We start from the raw sequence: 22,840 nt of genomic DNA on the forward strand, positions 1-22,840 counted from the left end.
TTAGGAATAATTAGAAAATATTGATATTCTATATGTTTTTAATGACTTACATGATAAACTGATGTTTTGATCGTAATCAAGATTTAGTTGTTAGCATATTAGCATTTCCAATGACATTAACATTTGTAAGCACACTACATATTTCCATGCAGACTCTTCAATAAAATAACTTTTTGTTACCACTAAGTTGTCAGTAAAAAAAAGCATGACACAACATTTTCTTAAAATAAGATTTTTAATATTACTTATTATCATAAAGATATATTTACACACTTTACAGAAATAGAAAATAAAAACACAAAGCTACGCATGAAAGGAAAAAAAATAAAATAAGTACTCCAAGAGCTAAAGCTTATCTTTTATAAATTAGAAACCAAAAGTTCAAATATGTACACAGTATTTCAACCATTTCTGATACACTTGTTTTATTTATTTATTTATGTCATTTATTTTTGCCCAGTTCAACATCAAAACAGAGACAGGGACTGTACATTTGGCCTGGTGAGTAATATGAGCACACACCATAAACAGAATATAAGTTTCAGGAGTAATACATTGTCTTTTAAATGATATCTGCTTGAGACATAGTAACACTGCTGCAATGGCGTGTAAACCTACAGACCGCACTTCCCCTCAGATTATTCTGGATGTAGCTGATCTTGGGATACAGCGGTTACATAGATGGAGAATGTGCCGCAATCAAGGCAGGAGGGGCCTGTGCTATTCTGGGTGCAGGAAGTCTCATTTTGAGGCTCCAAGATAATGACAGACCTTAGTCATTTCCCATGGGAGATAAAAATCTAGTTATCCTTTGGATTGCCCAGCCGGTGGAAATGTGTGAATGCATTGGATTGAATATCAGCCACTTGATCTCGCAGACACCCACTCTAAAGGCCAACATGTTGCAGTTTGATGGGCTTTGAGATTCACAAGGTAAAATCATGGAATGTGTTGCATGCCAACTCTGTTTCCGCTTCCACAAGGAGTGAAATGATTTGGTTCAGTGTAATTAATTAAAATGATGACATCTTGCCTGGCAGAGAATGGAATTATAAAAAAAAATGATAAAATGATAAAAATCCATTTGAAATTTTTGTGTTTTCTGTCATTTTTCTTTGGGTTATTGTGTCTAAAGATGTTGGGAAATGGTCTAGTGAATATTTTAAAATCGGCTCCAAGCTTATTGTTGTCTCTACTAGTAACACAGATCTGTCTCTCTGCTCACCGTCACTCTTTACACACTCCCAGCCAAATGCATTTGGACAAAAAGAAGTTAACACAAAGGAGCAAGTTTTCAGAACAAACATTTTTCTACCAGTAAAACAAGTGCATAGGAACATTACTCAGGCCTTCTGATGGTCACAGAGAAGTAGAACTGGAGAGGAAACATTGAGAGGATAGGAATCATTTCTCTTGTGTAAGCCTTGCTGGAAAAGACCATTAAGGAAAATGGTTTTGCTCCCCGAGCATAATGTATTGGTTTATCATTTCAGTTTGAGCCTGGACGTGCTTGTCCTTCCACACCACAAGGCCCATTAACCTGATGTGCAGGGCAGGACTGTGGACTATCATCGACAAGAACAGAATGCATGAAAGCTTTCACGTGTCCACGACAAATTGTGCTGCAGACTATTTTTCTATTTTGTTACATCCACAAAAGATACAGCTTTTCACACTGTATTCAAAAAGTAAGCTTTGGACAACCAGCTAGACAAGAATAAGACAAAAAATTGTCACAATACACTGGAAAACCATTCCATACTAAGAGACTCTTTTTGTCAGGGTGTATTTTTCCAGCAGCATTATGGAATTGCAAAAGTGCAGCCTTGCAAACCCATACAGAGAAGTCTTGGATCAAAGCCATGTCTATAAGTTGGAACTTGTTGTGACCGCAGGCTTTGGATCAGTGGGATATTTGGCTTTTAATTTCTGGATTCAGCTGATAACCAGACTAAGGTAAAAAGAGTACTTTACATCAACATTGGTTTGCTCTGGTCTCTGAAAGGGCAGCGTGACTGCTGCAGATGGTGAGGATACATTCATGAAGAACAGTGCCAATGCAGATGTTGCTCGGCTCCGTAACAATGACGTCTGAGATGAGGGAATAATGATTAGAAACCACTTGCCATGACCCATTCTGCTTCCAACATCCCCACTTCTTCTGCAGCTTTGAACTAACATCATCAGCTCAAATCTTCCAAATCATTTCCCCGGTAACACACGAGACATCTCAAGCGAAGCTGTCTCACTCCAGAAGAACATTAATGAAATCTACATCTCTGTCTGAGGAGGTATGAAAAAATAATGGGTGAACTGAAATTATTACTTTTCACAGTGCCCTAGGATTTAATGCATTTTTAATCAGGATGATCTTGGCTTGGTGGATTGCCAGTGTGATTTTTTAGATGCTCTCTTAATAAAAGCTCCTCATGCTGGGATGTAGAAGCCTCTACCCTTATTATAATATTTGCATGAGACATGGTGAGAGGGAAATGATGTTGGAATCTAGGTTAACCTGCCAGTCGTTTACATGGTCGTAACTGACTTGAAATAGAAGTGTTTGATGATTGAATTTCATTTCCTTTAATTCAGATTTTAATTTAAATCACTTCAAAAAAAAACAAAACAACAACAACTAGTAAGCTGCTCCGCACACCTAATACACAATGAACAATTGCAAGGTGGCTGCTCTACAGGTTAGAGTCCTAGTATGTTACATGGTTCCATGCTGAATCTACAGGGGTTTGAGGATTGGAAAGGGGGAAGGGTGTGGTTTCAGTCTAAACCAATTTAACAATGAGCTCAGACTAAGTGGCCCTGGCCAGCCTTGGGGAGATCCATCTGAGAAAGATTAACTCTTGGATTTAATGAGCATAATGATCAAAGCCACGACCACCTGTGCTGCGGTCGAGCGGACTAGAAAGGCAACTGTACCCAATGTGATGTGACTAGAAAGGATTGAGTCTGGATGAATGGCTATATTGGTGAATACATAAAAGGAAGAGTAAAGATACACTATATGAAAATATGCTCATATAAGTTTAAAATGTACTGAATGTTTGTGTTTGTTAAATAAATGCACAAAATAGACTCCTCTAGTTCATGCCACTATGACAGCACCCTGAGAAAAAAAAGAAATTAAAATACTTAAACATAGAAATAAACAAAAAGTAATATATTCCAGTATGATGGAAAGGCATAGCATTTCATTAGTGAAAGATATCGGTCAAAGGGTCAAACCAGCCTTATGCTGATTATTAAAACACTTTAAGTAGTGGTAGGCTGATCGTGGTGGTATATTAACTGAGCTGATATTCACTTTGAAATATTTTTTTTGGTCTAATTTAACTGTCGTCGTTGCCAACATTGTATCACATGGGATTTCTGTTTGCAGAAATTTAAAATGCATAACGTGTCAGCGTATTCAGACTTCAAACGAGAGGTAATGTGTTTTTCCTAACCTTTCATGTCTTCATTCCTGGCAGCATTGTGGAGAAGGTTATTATTTGGCACTTCATTAAAAGGCAAGGCAGCCTGTCAGTGGAGCAGACTGCCCCTGCCAGTTAACAGTCGTGTAGAGCTGCGCAGGGCAGCAGCGTGGTGAGAAGACAAGGGATTGGGGACAGGATTGGGATTGGGATTTGGGGTCAAAGGACTCATCCAAGGTGAGACGTGTTACAGTAACCTTGAGTGCATCAGTAAACCCCACAATGTGTCAATGAGTTCAGAAACACCTCTATAGCTTTGGATAAAATAATAATCTCCCAAATGAAGGAATTATTCTGTCACTTAAATAGTTTTTACAATATGTGCTTTCTTTTCAGCCCAATATTACTTCATTAGGAGACACAAAGCACCATTAATGATGATAATCAAGCGATTAATGTTATTTAATATGAAGTTCCTTGCTCTACCATTTTAAACACAAAACTTTCTATTCCTTTTTCGCAGCACACATCCAAAGTATCACAAGTGAAGTTAATATTTGTTGTCAAATATTGAAACTGACGCTTTCCAAAATCAAAATCAGCATCCTCTCTCCCACTTTCAATGTCATTAAGTAGCTACACAGCAATTAAATCAGTGGCTTCAGTAACCTTGGATCTGAGAGATGGGAATACCACACCATGGAGAAGTGACAGATGCTTTGAGACTCGGATTGTTTTGACCAGGATCCCTCTCCACCACATGTCATGCAAAATGTGTCAGACAGTCAAGGAGATTGCTATGGATTGGCTCTATAAAGCAAATGGTAGAAAAAAAATTTGAGAAAAAAAAAAAAAACCTTTGGAGGAGACAAAGTTAGGTAAGTGGTGAGGGAGTGAGAGAAAGAAAGAGAAAGACAGAGAAACAGAGTCTGATAGGACGGGCTCCATTACCCCCCAACCCCCCTTCCCTGTCCCCAATTCCTCCTAGAACTGAGGATGAGTGGCTCGTCCTGATTTTTGTGGACAGAGTTGCTTGGAGACCCAGCAGGTGCTATGGACATCACTCTTCAGGTTTGGGCAAGTGTAGGCCCTTCAATGCAAGCCCCCCCAAGGTGAAGGAAGAGCATAGAAATCAGAACCCGGGGGAAGGCGCTCAAAGCAGTGCCTGTAAGAAAAGAAAAAAACAACAAAACAAGTGTCATCAGCATGTGTTATTAGTTTCCAAAGAATTGTTTAATGATTCTTGCAGACATTTCAATTTCCGTTCCAATAAGGATGACCCTCAGGGAGTTTCTGTATGAGATTTCTTTTTGATGTTATCTTGCGCTTGTACTACTAGAAAACAGTCAACGAAAGGTTGCTCCAGACATGTTCCAACCAGATTCCTTGGTTTTTGATAGAAAAGTGCGTGAGAGTGAAGTGAAACAGTTCTATATCTCTGTGCACAACACAAGCCCAACATTATACTGCGCTCAGGGCGCTGGAACACTTCTTAACAATGAGGATACCTTTTATCTTCCTCCAGCTTTTATCTTCTTCTGTTCGCTGATAATTTCCCAAGATTCCAGATGAGTAGTGCAGTCAAGATGTATAGTGCAGAAACACCAGTCCATTCAATAAAAACAGCCTGCATTTGTTTCAAGATGGCATATTTCTGTGGTCACGCAATTCCTTGTGAATTGTATGGTGTATCTCTGCATCTTTTGTGTTGCATTGCTGTTTGTTGTTGTAGCTCATGTTTTCCTGTTCACAGAATGATGTCAATGCTGCAGCCTGCATGTTACATCAGAGAGTAAAAATATAGGAAGAGTTGTAGCACTGTTCCATTGTTGGATGGCAAATCGTTCAGTAGACTCATTCACGTAGCTCACACTCAGGACCACAAGGGGATATTCATAGATTGCCCATGGCTTTAAATCTGTAATATCCTGTTGTCTTTTAGTCTGTCATTGGTAGGCTTAGATCCAAGACTTTTAATTGCATATTCAGATCCAAGTCTACTGAGAGGCTCTAAGTGGATGACCTAGGTCGCCATCTCTCTTCTCAGGGTTGCTAACATCTGGAATGTGTAATGATGAAAAGTCTTTGAATCACTTTGCCTCAGGTGTCTCAGGGTATAAAGGATGAGCTGTTTTTGACACTGAAATGGGGCGATGTCGCTAATCACCGTACAGTTGGTGGATGAGCACAATAAAATCAATCACAGTTTGGATTCTCTACAGTGCAGTGATTTAGTTTGGGCCAATAATGACATTCACATACAGCACACTCATCTCACCAGTTCTCAGCAGGATGTCTCGATTGAAGTCTAGCTTTGATCAAACAAAAAGCTTCTCTAGCAACTTCCAGAGGTGCTTTTCCCATCATCAGCTCAAACTGAAGACAGCATGACATGTGAGGAAGAACAGAGACTTTTGAGGCAGCCAAGATGGATTGATGTTAGAGACATCGTGTCTTGTGAAGACTTGAGTCTCCCAGTTAGAACACACCATTCATAGGCAAGAAGTTGAGACTTTTTAGTTCCTTGGATCATTTACTCAATGACGATTGGTAGCATTGTTACTAGCTGCAATCAGACAGCATTTTGATTGCCTTTATTCCATCCCATCTTCTTTCTAAAAACAATGAACATGTAAAGGTGTGTCAGTTTGTTCCAACTCTGTTTATAGGGGATGGGGAGATAGTAAAACATTGTCAGTTTTCATGCTTGCTGTATCGCACATCATGCTTGTAATTGTTGTGGAACATCATGAAGACACACGGAGGTGATGTTGTGGCGCCATGGATCAGTCCAGAATGGACAAGCCAAATCACAGAGAAGGGAATTAATTGCAGTGAATTCTGCGCGAAGCTTGTTTGAAAGGTTGAAATAACGTTTTAAACCCTTGAATTCATTGAACTATGAACTTAACCAGATTGAGAGGAGACTGAGTGGGAAGTGAAAGAAAAAAAAGGAAAACTTAAGTGTGTGATCGTGGTTTAAGAGGTGTTTGCTGAGACACCATAGTGACTCACTGAGCCCTTCACTTTTACAGAGATTCACAATTTCCTGAAGCTCGCCATATTGTGTGGCCAGCATTCTGGCACTGAGCACAAGCTCTGACCGCTCAACTCACAGAGAGGATTCTCACATTCTTTTGGCAGACGGAGGAAAGTTAGAGGACTCATGTTGTCCTTTAAGCGCTAACTGCCTTGGCTTGGTCCTCCATTTATCGTTCTCACCCTCTAGAGTTTACAATGTAGGACTGAGTTCAAAATAAGTTTAACCCATTAAAAAAAAAAGAAACCCCAAAACAAAACAATAATGATTAATATTACACTGCAGATTCCAAAACTGTCTGGCTGCAGAGAAAATAATTTCCACACTTCTTGGATCCCTTATCCTTCAGACGGTTGAAGAACGCTTTGACACGTTCTCGCTGCAGCCTCCTCTCACTTTGGCTTTAAATTATAGAGGCCCTTTACAGGTCAGTGTTGTATGGTCCGCACCTCCTGCTGGGATATTGTGTCTTTTTGAGTATTCCTGTCTCGCGGTGTCTTGGAGAAACATATGCGTGGGTTCCTGACTTCCTCGTGGGGGGACTTCATTACACTTCTGTGATAACATCATCAAATTGGAAGAGATAATTTAGCTGCTATAAATTTTCTCAAGTTTTTAAATTTGCTGAAATATGTTTTGCTTTCTCAATGTACCTTGACTTGTTTTTTTTGTTTTTTCTGTCTATTTTAATATTCTGTTTAGATAAAGACTAGTTAACTGAGCTGAAAGGTAAAATATTACCTCACATTTTGGATGAAGCAGTTCTTACATAAATCTTTGAAAGCAACTAAATCATTTTTTTCAGAAATTGGTGCCAGAAGGAAATCCTACTCCACACACACGCACATGCACACACACACACACACACGCACACACGCACACACGCACACACGCACACACGCACACACACACACACACACACACACACGCACACACACACACACACACACACACAAAGATGGAGGGGGTCTATTGACTTTATCAGATGTACAGGAAGATACTTGCTACTTAAGTACAACTATCCCCGGTATGAGGAAATTCATGACGTAGCCTTACAGGCAGCTCCTGCCGTACTTAAAAGGCATGCAAGCTGGTAGGCAAAGGTCCAATAACAGAAAATAATCTGTTAAGGCATGCACTTTTTCTGTGCCAACAATAACATCCTCATGTTGGAGTTTGGTCTGGCTGCAGTGGTTACTAACAGAGTTTCCAGAGTTCCTTTAAGTATTTGAGTTTCTTATTCATCATTGACAGCATCTGAACTGATTCTGCCAACAAAGTATTTCAGAATGAAACATGTTCAGTAAAAAAAAAAATCCTTGATGAAATTGTTTCCTCACTCGTCAGCAGCAATAGCTATGAATTAATATATCCAAAAGTGCTTTTGCTCATATTCTCTTGAGAAACACGTAGCTCTAACTTAATGAGAAGTTGAACAGAAAGTCAGACTGATGAGCAAACGCAGCAAAGATAAGCACATTGTATTCCAAAAGAATCCACGGAGGGTATGAGCCTTTTGCTGTGTGATGCTGACTATTTTATTACAGGTTTAGTGGTACGCTTTGCCAGATGAATTCTCATGAGTGCCTTTTCACCTCTGACAGCAAGAAACTTACCTTGCTCTAGAACGGCATGGGCCCCTTGTGGGAAAGACGTGGCCGTGGGCGTCTCCTCTTCCAGCCGGATGGTCTGTGGCTCTGACCGCCCCTTACAGGGTTTTGCTGGACCATTTTTCTCACCGGAGCCACCTCTTCCACTTCTCTGCCATGCTCCGTGGAGGCCATGGGACCTAGAGGACAGGCATAGAGGAAAGACCATTTAGACCCCCCCTTCGAAAAAAACACTCTTCGATAATTGGTATTTCACACCCTCTTCTCATCCCTGGTATGAAAATTTGATTATGAGCTAAGGCCATCAGCGCTGCATGATAACAATGGTAATGGATGAGGAAACAAGGGACGAGTATAGAGTGTGTGTGTAGGAGAGAGACAGTGTGTGTGGGCCTCATTAAGCCCACCCAGCACAACAGTTAATCAACACAGCAGATAGACGTAACCCCGGCTGAAGCCAGAAACCTAAACCCCATGTCTCATGTCTCTGTCACTCTCGCTCAAGATTACAAACACCGCTCACCACCAGACCTTGTGGAGGTGCATCCCGTCACAGTGTTTGATCCAAGATTAGATTAGTTTAATAGCGATGTGTGCCTCCTGGAGGATGTGTGTGAATGTTTTGGGTAATTGTGAGTACAAGTGTGTTTGAGAGTAATCCCAGATGTTTTCAGTCATCTTTCAATGGTGGCCTGATCCTTTTAAGCGCCCCCCCCCCCCCTTTTTACAAATGGTTGGTCCACCTCAAGTGTTTCAATGCCCTTTCAACCTCCAACCAACTGAAAGACCTACTTGGAGATTCTTACTAATACGAGTTGTCTTTTGATCTTGAGTTAGCGTGAATGTTTGTCAGCAGGATTACTCAAAAATTAACTTTATGTTTTATTACATAAAAAATTACAGAACCAAGGCATGAAAAAAATGGTGATGCATAGGATTGACATGGATGATCTTAAGCATAATTCTTCACTTAAGAAAGAACAAGTTTGCTGCTATCATTTAATACCCTAATAGCTTGTTATATTATCATATAATATCATATCATATTATATCATTAAATACAATTTGTTAAATATTTGATGCAACCAAAGCAGTTCTATGTTGAATAATTTGTCTCAATTGTAATTTTAATGAAAAATCCAGTGGCTGTTTGGTTAGAATGTTAATTCGATCATATATTTGAGGTATTTTACGCCACTGTATTCTTACAGGAAAAATGACTTCAAGAGACATTATGAAATATTGACTATTTCCTAATATTTGAGATTTCATAAAACTTCATGACTCTACTTATCTCCAGTGACGTTAAACTGAAACAATGCCAGGCATCTACAACTATGAAACTACAAGTCTTTGACATGGATGCATACAGATGATTTTCAATAGTTCATCTGAAACTCCCAAAAGATAACAAAGTCTGTTTTTCCCTGCTTGTGTTTTTACTTATACAAGCCATCATTAGTTATTAATTATTAGCTAGTTTTGCTATGACAGCTGACATTAGCTACTTCCAACTATCATCTGTTAGACCGTGTAAATTGCAAGTTAACTTTAATCCAGCAAGCTTCCACATAGAAAGCCTGTCTTTGTCAGGTTCAGAGTGGACAGGACAGGACAGGAGTGGACAAGACAGGATTTTTTTGTCATTCATTTGCTAATATGTAAATAGCACACCCCTCCCCTGAAACCCCCCGTCTCCAAGCCAAAACAGTGGCAAAAAGTTTAACCCAAAACCCAATGATATTGACAAACTTGACAGCATAAAAAGGCATTGATTAGAAACCGACATGATGTTGTATTAGTGTCAGTACAACACAAGCATCAACCGATAAATATTTGTCAAGACCAACCAGTAATAACGTTTATGACATCATCAAGATTGTGCTTTCAAACTCTGATTGAAAGTCCTATGATCCCTTCAGTATTTCCTAGATGTCTTCAGAGCCAAACTCCCTTTCTCACAAAGACCTACAAATCCTCATTGGGTGTTTCCTGACATACAACTGACTGACATCACTCACAGAGGGTCATGACATTCCAGCCTCTTCTCCTCAGAGACACTGGCACAATTCAAAGAATTCCCAAGGGAATGACCTTCGTTCACTTTACGAGGGCTTTAGTTAGGACACTGACTGCAGACGTTTGGAATAGCGGAATGTGAAAAAGCAAAAGTTGACAAGCTTACAAGGTTCCCTAGGTCCTCAAGTTGCTTTTCATCAGTTCATTTATTAACTTGTGGGGGAGTGGTGATACAAAAGCCTGTTATATGAACAGTTTTGCACCCGGGGACATCATCTGATTGAAAATGCTTCCCTAATAGCCAAGATCAATTATATTTGAATGGAAGGCAACTATCTTCAACGGCTACATTCAAAACGCCATTAGGAGGAAGGCTAAGTCTCTCTGCAGTCTTAATTGTTGACCTTCAGCTCTGGCACATTAAAGATATTTTTAAAGGAACAGCCTTCCATTGAGAAAGAGAACAAAGAGAAAGGTTGCTATCCTTCATGCTTAAATTATGCACGACAGAGCAAGACATCTTGTTGAATGTATTCAATGTACTGTATATATATCCCTAAATGCCAACCCTCTCAAGTTCCATCTACACACTAATCTTCTTCTGCAAGCACATTACACACTGCATTTGTGCATGAACAGTGGGCTAATTCATTTGCAGGAAGGAAAGTCTGTGCTGCATATTTCCACATCTAATGCAGATCTTTACCCCAAAGAGCTCTAATCTGCACATTATCCTTTTGTTATTGTTCCAGATATACGGTACAATGAAAGACGGACATTGACACAGTCCGAGGGCATTCAGCTCATTTGTTATAAGTCCAGTGTTGGAGTAGTAGTAGTACTCATAGTAGTAGTCGTAGTACTAGTAGTAGTTGAGGAAACACCTGCTTCTGTTTCTTCTCCCGAAAATCATTTTGCATTCTTCACTATCTGGGGTGGTGATATGCTCAAGACTGACTGGTTTCTTATTGTACTGGATATCTGAAGCCAGAAGTTTAGCTGTTCTAACTGTTCAAATCCAACATGATATTGGATATTTGATATCAAAAATCAAATAATATCGATCATATGATATTGGATAGACATGTACATATGGAAAACAAAACTTGGGAACTGTTAAAATCCTGCCATCTTACTAACATCTACATACCTAAATATACTGTTGGCTTTTCCTTCCTATAAGTGAGGAGGTTTCAGACTGAATTCTCACTCGACGATGGAACAAGTCATTTTTTAAAGAATCCTAATATGTCAGTTGTCACCATTATAACAGAAGTAACTACATAAGTGCCTTGGGCACTTGTGTAGTTAGGAGGTGCTGGTGTAGTAGGTGTAATAGGTGCTGCAAACATGTGTTATTACATTGAACCACTACTCATAAACACATACTCCAACTGCAATGCAAGGTGGTAAAGTCATTTTCCCTCATGCAACTCATCTGCTGTTCCTCTCTGGGTGGCTCAGGCTGTCATAACCCAAGTCCATAATGATACAATTAAGATGTCTCCTGTCCACCACTGCACAATACTGGGGTTTGAACACAGAAGATCTCTCCTGACAAATCTCAACAGATGCAATCTGACTACAGGATAGAAAAGTGTAATGAAAGCTGCTAAAAATAAACCATCCACCAGCGATAAGACTGGAAGTATAGATTAACTCTTTCTGTCCGCAAGAGGAAGCATCGCCATGTGACAGATGTCAGAGCCGGCTATGCATTGCTATCCATCTGTACTGGAACTCACATGCAGTAGATTAAATGTGGCAGCATCTGTTGCATCTAGATGCCCTTTATGATTGTTTCCATGGCAAGTCTATCATTGGATAATGCAGCTACCTTATTGCTCTGAAATTTGGTTCACTCTCTGTGGTACTGAATTTGATTTTATCTCATGAGAAATGTTCGTGTTTGTGTTGAGCTGGTAAAACAGCAAAATACCAGGATAGCATATGTCTTGCAATAATAAGAACTTTATCTCAATTTATGACTTCAGAGTCCTTTTCTGTACTTATTTCACCGCCCAGTAATTTCCTAATTTAAGTTTAATAAAGTCAGAATTTCAGGAATGCCTAGTTCAGCTGTTGGTGCCTCAATGACAAGAAGAAAAGTGGAAGTGGTCAAGAGAGGAGGGAATAGTTTATAGTGTCACAAACTGGCCCATCTCCAAACCAATGAGTAATGACTGGTTGACTGCTCCCTAACTCCCTGGCCCAGTTACAGCACCGCTTCCTAAGTTGATATCGGTTTCGTTGTCTTTTTTAAATGGGAGGTTCTCCATCTTGTTATGGCCCGGCGGAAGGTGGAATACTGACAGCTTATTCTTGTTGATTCTACAACAGTCCATCAGTGGAGTCCGGAGGGAAATGCATCTTCCAGCACTTGTCTATCCAGTCAGAGAAGAGGAATGACTGTCCTCTGGTTTAATACCAAGTTCATCAACTGCCCTCATGTCTGGCAAGAGGAAACTGTTTATCACAGCGCTGTGTGTTAATGCAGAAACACAGACAGCGTGGCAAATGGACCAGAGCTGCTTATTGAAAGTTGTAAAGCTGATTTGTGTGTACCGCCTGCCAAAATGACCACATAACAAATGTCTGCACTTGTAAATGCAGCCACAGCATAATTGTTTTTCTGCCACTAGGGCATAAGAGATGAAACTATAGCAATACGCCAGCGCAGGGCTGTTGTGTCAAACGTAAGCACACACACTCAAGCATGGCCACCAAAAATCTAATCCTTGATATGTTTAATTTTCTCTGTGTTGCTGCAGATTGATTTGCTGTCCTCTTGAATCTTATCTGTGTGTTGACTCGTGTTTGCTCATCGCTCATAGTCATGCTGATTATGAATCAATTTTGCACAATCTCATTGATCAGTTCTCTCTGATGGCTGAACATCTCAATAGCATTTAATTTGTACTTGTTTGTTTACTGTCCTGCATGACTTAAATAAATAATCTTGCTCGCTGCAGTTTGCTTAATGTGTAAACAGCTGGAATAATAGGAAGGGGTTAACATTGAAATGAGAGAAATGAAGCCCTTGTGCTCAGAAAGGGATTCTATTTCACAATTTTGCATCAAAAATCTCATAAATGATGAGCGCAGGTTTTTTCACAGGTCAATACTTTGTGTCCTGTCTCAGCCAATGTTCCAATGATTACTTTGAGCTCATCCATACCAATTATGAGGTCAAAATACCTAACTTACATGCTTTACAATCAAATATTATTATATTTACATTTACATTGTACTTGCTATCATGCTATCAATGCTTAATGAAGAACACAACAAACATTATACTTGTCAAACAGCAGCTAGAATGCTAACGTGCAGTGCCACTTTCAGCTCACTGGCACTGAGCCCTCCCTAATTGTTCCTGTAAGCATTTGTGAAATTTGCATACTGCAGTTTCTACTGAATCTGATTCTAACATCATATGTCAAAGCATGTTCTCTTGTCCTGTTCTACAGCAAGACTGTCATTGTAGTATTTGCTAGTCATGCAGTTAATTATAGATAAGAGCATTAATTGTGTCCACATGGGAGGATTTCGTATTGTATTATGCGCATTTGTGTTTGTGTGTGTGTGCGTGTACAAGCATCCTTGTGGATAACTTAATATTTGCTAGTGGGAGAGAGCAAGAATAAATACCCTAATGAATGTATCCATGGTTATTACCATGACATTGGAGGAGTCAGCTTGCTGTCTCTATGGTGTGCATCCTTCCTTCATTCACTAAAAGTAGCTAATGAATCCATCTATAGCATGCCATTACCACAGACATGCTAACCCACTCAGTCAGACACAGACGTGCAATGGGCAGAGAAGCGTCCCACTGCATAAGCACATTAGGGGATCAGGATTATTTAGCCAAGCATGAAATGTCTTGATTGTGCCAGAAACAAGCCAAACGATCCTTTGTTAGCATCTAAACAAATACCAGTGCATTCATCATACTGGAGATTTGCTGGCTGCAGGCGAGCCTCCACACACGTTCATCCATCACATATTGAATATTAACTAATTAAAAAGGCAGTTCCAAGAGATAATGTCATCCAGTATTTAGGGTCAGAGGGAATGCTCATCACATTGCCTCCCAGTAAGTCTGGGCTTTGGCAGAAACTGATAGCAATTACTGTACTTGCTGACTTTCTGAAGACGTTACCATTGCAGCCATCAAGAAAGGCATTTAAAACATAATTAATGACATTTTTATATGAACTTAGTTCATGCAAGGCATGAATCTACAATCTCACGGCGTCTGTGGTGTTTTTAACCTCCTCTGGGAGCCATGGGACTTGGCCTCTGAGTGTTCCTCTTGGGGTGTTTGATATGCAGCATTGTTGTTCTGTGATAATGCTACGCTTGTGGCTGAGATGAAGGCTGGCTTTGTCTACGCAATCTCCTGTGAGGAAACCAAAGTGCATGAAAAGTTGTTCCCATTACTGCAACCTTGAAAACGTAACCTCTTGTCCATCCCACTGTGAAAGTTGCCCCCAGCCTAACAGAAGGTTCAGAACAAATTAAAAACAACCCGTTCTGCCTGCTAGTTTTCTGCAGGTTCAGGTTTCTGTAGAATGTGGTGTTATATATGCTCCTGAGTTAGAGAGTGTATGAAATGATGTTTGAGACTTCATACTCTGCTATGATCAGAGTAGTGTGAGTTCAAAGGGCCGCAGCTGCATTGAACTAACTAATGAATCCACTGACTCTCCTCGCCACTTGACTGCCTTTTGGTTTATTCACAATCCCACTCCAGTTAAAGAGATGAATTTGTGTCTACAAGGTTACTGCAGGTTAGAACGTAGTGAAAACGAGCAGCAGAGAAGAAAATGTAAAATAAAAAGGGAGATTTCTACTTGCAACTTTTCTTGTGGGTGTCAAAATGGCTTCAAGACATGCTTGCTTTGTTTCTGGCCAATCTTTGCTCATGGCCGGTACTGTAGGTTGGTAAGACTACCAACTGTTGCCCTGATCTCTAGAGATTGTATGTCAAGGGCAAAGGATGCTCCAACCATCAGTTTCCATGGGCACGTTAATCAGATGTGAAACACAGCCCCTCCCTCTCCTGTGTCATCACTGCCCTCATGCTGTGAACCTGAATGCCTTCTCCAATTTGAGATGTGGGAGAAAAGAGAGGAAGAAAGAGAGAGAGACGTCACTGCGCTGGGTTGACTGCAGCTTTTCATACGCTACAGTACTATTTAAGGAAAACTAGCATTGCATTAGAACATTTAACTCAATAGAGAAAACAGAAGAATGGCTCCAACAAGGAAAGCATAAATGGATAGACTGGTGGTCAGTCAGACATATGGTACGAACATTTAGAACCACAAAACAGAATCGAGATGGTGACAAAAGCAACCACATTAACTTGACATCTCTGAAAGCAGTAGCTAAAAGAAGGTGTTTGGCAAACTAGAAAAATATAATGATAAAATGATAAAATATAATTTGTATATAACATAATATCAGATGGACATAAATTAATAATAAAAATGTGAAGACACAGGGGATTTGTGTCAGGGGCATTTATGTCAAATATTAAATTATACTTATCTTTTAAATTTCCATTTGTCGTTTTATTTTTAAGTTTATTTTGAATGATTTAACGAGCAACGATGCACATAAATGATGTATAAATTGTTTATTGTCAATTTTATAGTGAAACAGTGTGTATATAAACAACTCTGGCTTAAGTTGTGCAATGAAATGCAGTAATCATTTCTGTCCTATATATTTAGTAAAGGCATAAAATTCAGGACGCATTTTTACCGACAGATTCAGCTGCTCTGGGCTGTAAGTCAGTAAAATGTTAGTCTCTAATGACCCTGTACATTTACAAGGTTTTCATCAGCTCTTAGGTTTAACAGCTTTGGTGGTGCGAATGCATGTTTATGAAATCCATACAGTTTTTTTTGTTGTTTTTTTTCCATTTTCACAAACATCTGTTCGTGTTCAGGGGCCCTGAGAGCAGAGTGGCCTCTGGTGAACAGTGTCTGAGACAGAGGGACACAGTGAGGGGCCTCCTCCTGATCCAGGAAACAGTCCATGCTTCTAGTCAGCGGCAGATCATTTGATTAGCCTGTGTTTGAGCGTGGACTTGTATCTGAGGAATATTTTCCCAAGAAGAATAACATTTGTGATCAAAGACAGAGCTAGTGTAATTAATAATGCATAATTTAAGCTGTGAATGATTTCTGTGTTGTCACAGAAGGGCCCCACATCTGTGGAAGATGGTAGAGATCTTACTATTACCAGTTTTCTAGCCTTTAAAATAAAATCATGAGTTGGCTGTCTATTTGAAACCACATAATGTGACATTAACCTAAACAATATTTATTATATTTACAAAATTTCCTTTATATATTTACAGACCAATTTCACTGATAATGTATGAGTGACTACCACAAATGTCACCTCTAAAGCGATATGTAGAAGTCATATTTTCCGAGTCTTGGCTCTTACAAATTGAGCATGAAAGTAATTAAAGCACCTGCATTCCTAAAGACCACAATATTTATTCTATGGTCTGGCAGCCTGTTAATAAAAATGTCCACTCAGATCTTGATCATGAATCTGATCTGCTTGAGCTACCATTATAAATTTAACATTTATTGTGCAAAAAGAGAGTCATAAATCACTTTAATATTGGACACCGGTGGAAAACAGAGTGGTTTTTAAAAATGTCTGGCACTAATTAAGTTGTAAGGAGCGCCCCAGGCTTGAGGATAGGGTCTGGTTAACACAGGACCCCCCTCCACACCTTTGCGACCCCTTTGCCCAAACCTCAAAGTTGTATTCAAAAACTCAAAGTGGGATCTGGACTGGAACAGACGTGCGTATGTAAGGATCATAATAGAGTCAGAATTTAATTTGCATCTAACTTGTAGCACATGTAACTGAACAGATTAACTTACATGACAGCGAAGTGTCATTATTACACACATGGATTTTCTTAAGAAAGACCGAATCACCTGCTTTTAGATTTGGCTGTTTTTTCCGTCACCATGGGAAGCTGACACAACCTCTGAGCTCCCAGATAGCCTCTCTTCCTGGCCCCCCATTTACTTTTCTGTCCCTGGGCCCAACTGTTACTCCCCCCTTCAATGCGTTTGCTCTCAAGGGAATGCCTAAGTGAGTAGATTTATTCATTCAAAGAGTTCTGAATTACATTACAGCAGCCCAGCAGTCACATATGCCAAAGTCTTCAACAGCTGAAATCTCCAGGGAGTGTTAGCCCAAAGGTTAGCCTTATATCCCTACCAAATGAGTTGTGATTTTTCACTAAACCTCTTCCTCAACCTCCACCCACTCCAGAACAATCTAGTGCCATTCCTTAAGCTCTCTTTGGGTGATATAAAATGTGTTATCACAGAACATCTTTTCAAGAAATGTCATCATAATTTACAGGTAAACCGAGTAACAGATTATCAAATTAAAGGAGTGGGCGATGTATATTAAATCTTATAACGGAGAAAGGTTATATATAATTATGTGTTATCATAGTAATTATATGTAATTACAGAAACATGCTTTGATTCACAAGTTGTAGATAAAATAACTGCAGAGAAATTTCTGCTTTAACTAATTCATGAACATAAATATTAGGGTTAAAAAATCAAGAGCAGTAGAGTGTTGAAGCTGTGTGCGTGTGTGTGTGTGTGTGTGTGTGTGTGTGTGTGTGTGTGTGTGTGTGTGTGTGTGTGTGTGTGTGTGTGTGTGTGTGTGTGTGTGTGTGTGTGTGAGATAATGTAGGCAGCTGCCACTGTCTCCTGCATGAAGAGGAAAGTCAAGAAATCCACAGAGGTTGTAAAAGTATGAGCATTTTTAACTCAAGAAGTCCAGTTACTCAAAATACTGCATAAAGAAGTAGCCTTTGAAGGGACATCTTTTTTTTTTTTGCAATTTGTGCAAACCATACTGAACCTCAGGTCAGAAATCACAATGTCACATCTGTTTTCGTGGTTGAGTTTCTTTCATATGTTTCTTGACTGAGTTGTCATTGATGGATACAACAATGGACCATCTATTTGTTATCATCCCTTCAATCTGGGTTGGAATTGGTTGAAATCATGATGTTGAAAAGCAAAAACAAAAATTATTTGACAAGGGACGAGCCTGTTCTGCAAATGTGAGGAGGAGCGTTTTGTCTGTGTTAAAATATAGGAAAGAAAAATCAAAAAAGTCTGAAAATACCTGAAAACTCAAGAAGTACAGTAACAAAATGTATTTCATTTGACCCATTGTTCGAGTGTGTGTGTGTGTGTGTGTTTTGTTGTGTGTGTGAGCAACACAAAGCCAGTTGGTGCTCACAAGAAAAAAAGGAAAGAAGGAAAGGCCTTGTGATTCTCCGTAATCCCTTAATAACCTTTCCACTGAACCCATTTGACACAAATGTTTGCCTATAGTTACTATGTTATGCCATGGCATCTGGAAAAGTTTAGCTGCTGTTGTTCACTCACCGGCCACCATAATCATGTCCACAGTTACAAACACCTTTTTTACATTAGAAAACCCCAGATTACATTTTAAAGCTTCCTGTTACTGGTTGATTTAGTTCTATAGATGTTGCTAACAAAGTAATCAGGCTTAGCTAGTGGCTTTTTAATGCCTCCATTTGCTTTAATGGGTGGCTGAATGTGTCGGAGCTCTCCTCTTTTGAGTGTCCTGTGACCCATAACATTTGGTTGAACAAGGCGGACAGCACAGTGTATGTATTATGGTGCCTGCAGTGCAACCAGCCCCAACAATACATCAAAGTTTAATACGGAATAATAGCTCTGCTGACAGCTTTCATAAAATCACCCCCGCTTCCTGAGGAGACGATTCCTATGTCAGATAATGGCACTGATCTGGGCCTCGTGGCCCTCTCTCTCTCTCTCTCTCCCTCTCTCTCTCTCTCTCTCTCTCTCTCTCTCACACACACACACACACACACACACACACACACACACACACACACACACACACACACACACACGGGTCTGAGTTGAACAGGTGAGGCTGTGTGTGTGTGTGTGTGTGTGTGTGTGTGTGTGTGTGTGTGTGTGTGTGTGTGTGTGTGTGTGTGTGTGTGTGTGTGTGTGTTTAGAGCTAGGTATATGTGTGTGTCTGAGCCAGATGCTTTTGTGCTTTTGTTTTTATCCTGTGTGTCCCTAGGTGAAAATTGGCGAGGTGTTTCCATAGCGAAAAGAAAAAAAAATGAAGCTTTGATATCTTCTAACAGGCTGTGTCACATATGACAATGTTTTGAGAATAAGAACTGTTTATGTACCAGTCTAGAGAGTTACACAGTAGGAAGAGTGATCGGCCTGGAAATGAATTATGGATACCACATGTCTAAAGCTGGAGCCCACTCTTGAGTCAGAGTGCCTTTCAAAGATGGGTAATTGAAGTGCTGCTAAAGGATGCTAATATTACATCGAAAAAGCCATGGTATATCCTTTAGTGTACTGAATGAACATTGTAAGTAGTATTAGGTGGATGGGGAGGGTTGCTTGTTGCATTACGAGTTATTGCTAATATGCAAATGCGCCCATAAATAAAATCAAGACTCATGCACACTTCCACTCCCTGATGTAAATTAGTCCGATGTAGTTCTATATTCAATGCATCCTGCAAGTGCACGCACACATCACCCTCCGTCTCACTTTCAGGGTATCTCTTGTATTTGTCAGACACACATGTACAGACAGATATGACAGACAGACAGAGAGACAGACAGACAGAGAGAGAGAGAGAGAGAGAGAGAGAGAGAGAGAGAGAGAGAGAGAGAGAGAGAGAGAGCCCACTGAACTAGAAAATCGTTTGTCTCAAGATGAAAGGCTTCACACCCACTGCCTACATGCAGAGCCTCTTCCGACACCTTCCCGCGACAGCGCATACTGTAGCAGAGGCTTGTGCTACGCAGACACACTCCAGCTAGCATCCCTCCCCACACCCACCAACGCCGCAACACACTTGCATCCCCTCCTCTCTTTCACTCCTTCCTTTCTTTTTCTATCTGTCAATGAAGATTTTGACACTACAGTAGCAGCCGGGCGACACAGAGGCGCATAAACGGTGCAACTTAAACAATGCTTAGAGGGATAATCTCCCATGAAAGCCTGAGGCACAGCAGCCTTGTTTTTCTCCCGTCTCTGGTGTAGCACGGTGGGCTCTCAGGCGTGGAACATGCTTAGCCACTTGCAGGGTGTGAAAACCGACACTGACAATGATGCTAGATAATTGCTTCCCATTTACTCATGTGCTGAGAACCTCAGACTAAAATAGCATGTCACTGTAACGAATGCGCTGGGAAGCATGGGAACTGTGAGTGCTGTGGCCGTGGATCGATACACAGAGTGGACAGCATCTTCCAAACATAAAGTCTGCGCAGCATCTTTAAACCACAGACCCTATTATCTTCTTTTTTTTTTTACTATTAAAACACCTTGTAATGATCTTAACACAATCTGCATCTTATATTCTCTACATTTTATAGGCTGAGCAGCATCTTCCACGTGTTTTAACTATAAACAAAGCTTCTGCCGGCGTGTTGGCTAAGTTACTGGTGTCAGCTGGTAGGTGAAAATCCCAAGAATGGTCCAGACATTTACACAGGCCTAACTGTTGTTTTTTCACACCACAATGTTACCTGCATCACATCTGCAGGCTGCTCACCGGTCTCCAAACTAACCCCCCCAACCCCATTGCTCGCAGTCCGTTTGCTCCCATTGGAGGGAATATGCTTTGCCCCTGTCATATTTTCCCAAGTTAATATTTTGTTCCAATATTAGATGACTTCAATCCACTCTGGAATTAATATCCAGTTCAACAATGGCTCCAGAGATGCAGCAGGCAGCACTTTACGGAAATTTACTGTGACAAGTCATCAAGACTGAGCCCCTCACGAGACATTCCGTGCATCTGGGATCTGTGTTCCCCTCATCAATGTGCACCACAATTACAGTCCTCATTATCATCACCACAGGAGGCTCACACACACATGTATAGGTACAGCCGTACCCCGCTGCACAACCACAGTCATGCAATAATCATACAGCACTTGGCTACGATGGAATACATCAAGCCATTGATTTGTCGGGTTCACGCCACCTCACAGAACATGTGCCATGCATATCTTACATTTCATAACAGCCACAACAGTCACCCATAGGTGTAGCACATCTAAAGGAATAGCTCCACACATGAATGTCCATCAACATCAACATCTCCAGGTCTCACTAGCTTAAATCAAGGTGAGTCAGGGAGGAAAATGATGAAGGTAAGCTAGAAAACCACCTTCAAGTTTACCATAACAGCTCTGACAGAGGAATAGCAGACAGTATAACCACTGCAGTGCAGTACTGTATACAGCCAGGTGCTGATATTCCTGCCTTTTAGAGCCCACACAAAGCTAACCATGCTGAGTAACTGATCAACTATAGCTGCCTGCTCAAGCCCAAGGCAAACAGAAAGAGAAATAGAAAGCAGAAAGAGACGGCCAGCGACAGGGCTGGCCGCTCCTGTACTCACCAGCACTGGCAGAACACAGCAGAGACACCAAGAGCACAATCACCAGCGTCAGGATCTTCACATTCATTTCTGCACTCCCCTCTGGCTCTCTGCTAGTCACTCGCTGATATACTGTAGTGGTGGGTGTATGTGTGTGTGTGTGTGTGTGTGTGTGTGTGTGTGTGTGTGTGTGTGTGTGTGTGTGTGTGTGTGTGTGTGTGTGTGTGTGTGTGTGTGTGTATGTGTGTGTGTGTGTGTGTGTGTGTGTGTGTGTGTGGATGGGAGGGAGAGGGGGAGAGAGAGAGAAGGGGGAGAGCAGCTGAGCGAACAAGAAGAGAGAGAGAGAGAGAGAGAGAGAGAGAGAGAGAGAGAGAGAGAGAGAGAGAGAGAGAGAGAGAGAGAGAGAGAGAGAGAGAGAGAGAGACTGTTTGCACCCTGTGTGTGTATGTGAGAAGTGAGTGTGTCAATTTGTGGGAATTTGTGTGTGTGAGTGTGTGTGTGTGTGTGAGTGTGTGTGTTTGTGTGTGTGTGTGTGTGTGTGTGTGTGTGTGTGTGTGTGTGTGTGTGTGTGTGTGTGTGTGTGGTGGCTGCCTGACTTTGCCTGTGTATTTATCTAAATGTGTATTTGTATATCAGTGTGCGACAGCAGCACTCCAAGACTGAAGGCACGTCTCTATCTGAGCTCCTCCACAGAGGTGTGTGTGCATGTGTGTGTGTGTGTGTCTGTGTGTGGCTGTGTGTGTATATGTGTGTGGCTGTGTGTGTGTATGTGTGTCTTCTTTTCTTCTGTCAGAGAAACGACAACGTGAGCCAAGTTCAGTGGAGCTGTGAATGTGTTGGAAGTCCACTTGCAGGTCTGTCTGCCGGTGTGTGTGTGTCTAGTTGGTCATGTGGCTTATGTATCATTGACACTGTGGACCATGGAAATGCCCCCCCCTGGCCCCCCACCCTTCCCTCTTCCTCCTCATCATCACCCACCATCTCCTCCCCTTTTCCACAAACATGTAAGTGCACATGCACAGAGGAAAGAGAAGGGAAGATAGCAAACGGGGGTTGATGGGTGGGGGGTGGGGGGGGTGAGGAGGTGAAGGGTGTGGGAGCATGCAGGTTTATGATAATACCCAAACAGATGCTCTTGTTGAAAAGTCTTTGAATCGCAAACAGGGCAGCTTGTCAGGAATCCAGGAATCAAAATACCAGCTTATTAGGGGATGTAGATGAAAGAAGGGAAGGTGTGAGATGAG

The 22,840-nt window shown here is 40.9% G+C and overlaps 1 protein-coding gene across 1 annotated transcript; it reads right to left on the reverse strand.

The window, feature by feature from the left end:
* Positions 1-216: 216 nt before the first annotated feature.
* Positions 217-21,772, reverse strand: apln (apelin). The gene is made up of 3 exons (XM_068326100.1): positions 21,618-21,772; positions 8,085-8,257; positions 217-4,593 (listed from the first exon to the last, which is right to left on the reverse strand). Exons 1-2 carry the CDS (start codon positions 21,682-21,684, stop codon positions 8,091-8,093), a joined length of 234 nt encoding a protein of 77 aa, XP_068182201.1. The 5' UTR covers positions 21,685-21,772; the 3' UTR covers positions 217-4,593; positions 8,085-8,090.
* Between the last annotated feature and the right edge of the window lie 1,068 nt (positions 21,773-22,840).

The sequence above is a fragment of the Antennarius striatus genome, chromosome 10 (genome assembly GCF_040054535.1).
Source record: "Antennarius striatus isolate MH-2024 chromosome 10, ASM4005453v1, whole genome shotgun sequence".
Lineage (NCBI taxonomy): Eukaryota > Metazoa > Chordata > Actinopteri > Lophiiformes > Antennariidae > Antennarius > Antennarius striatus.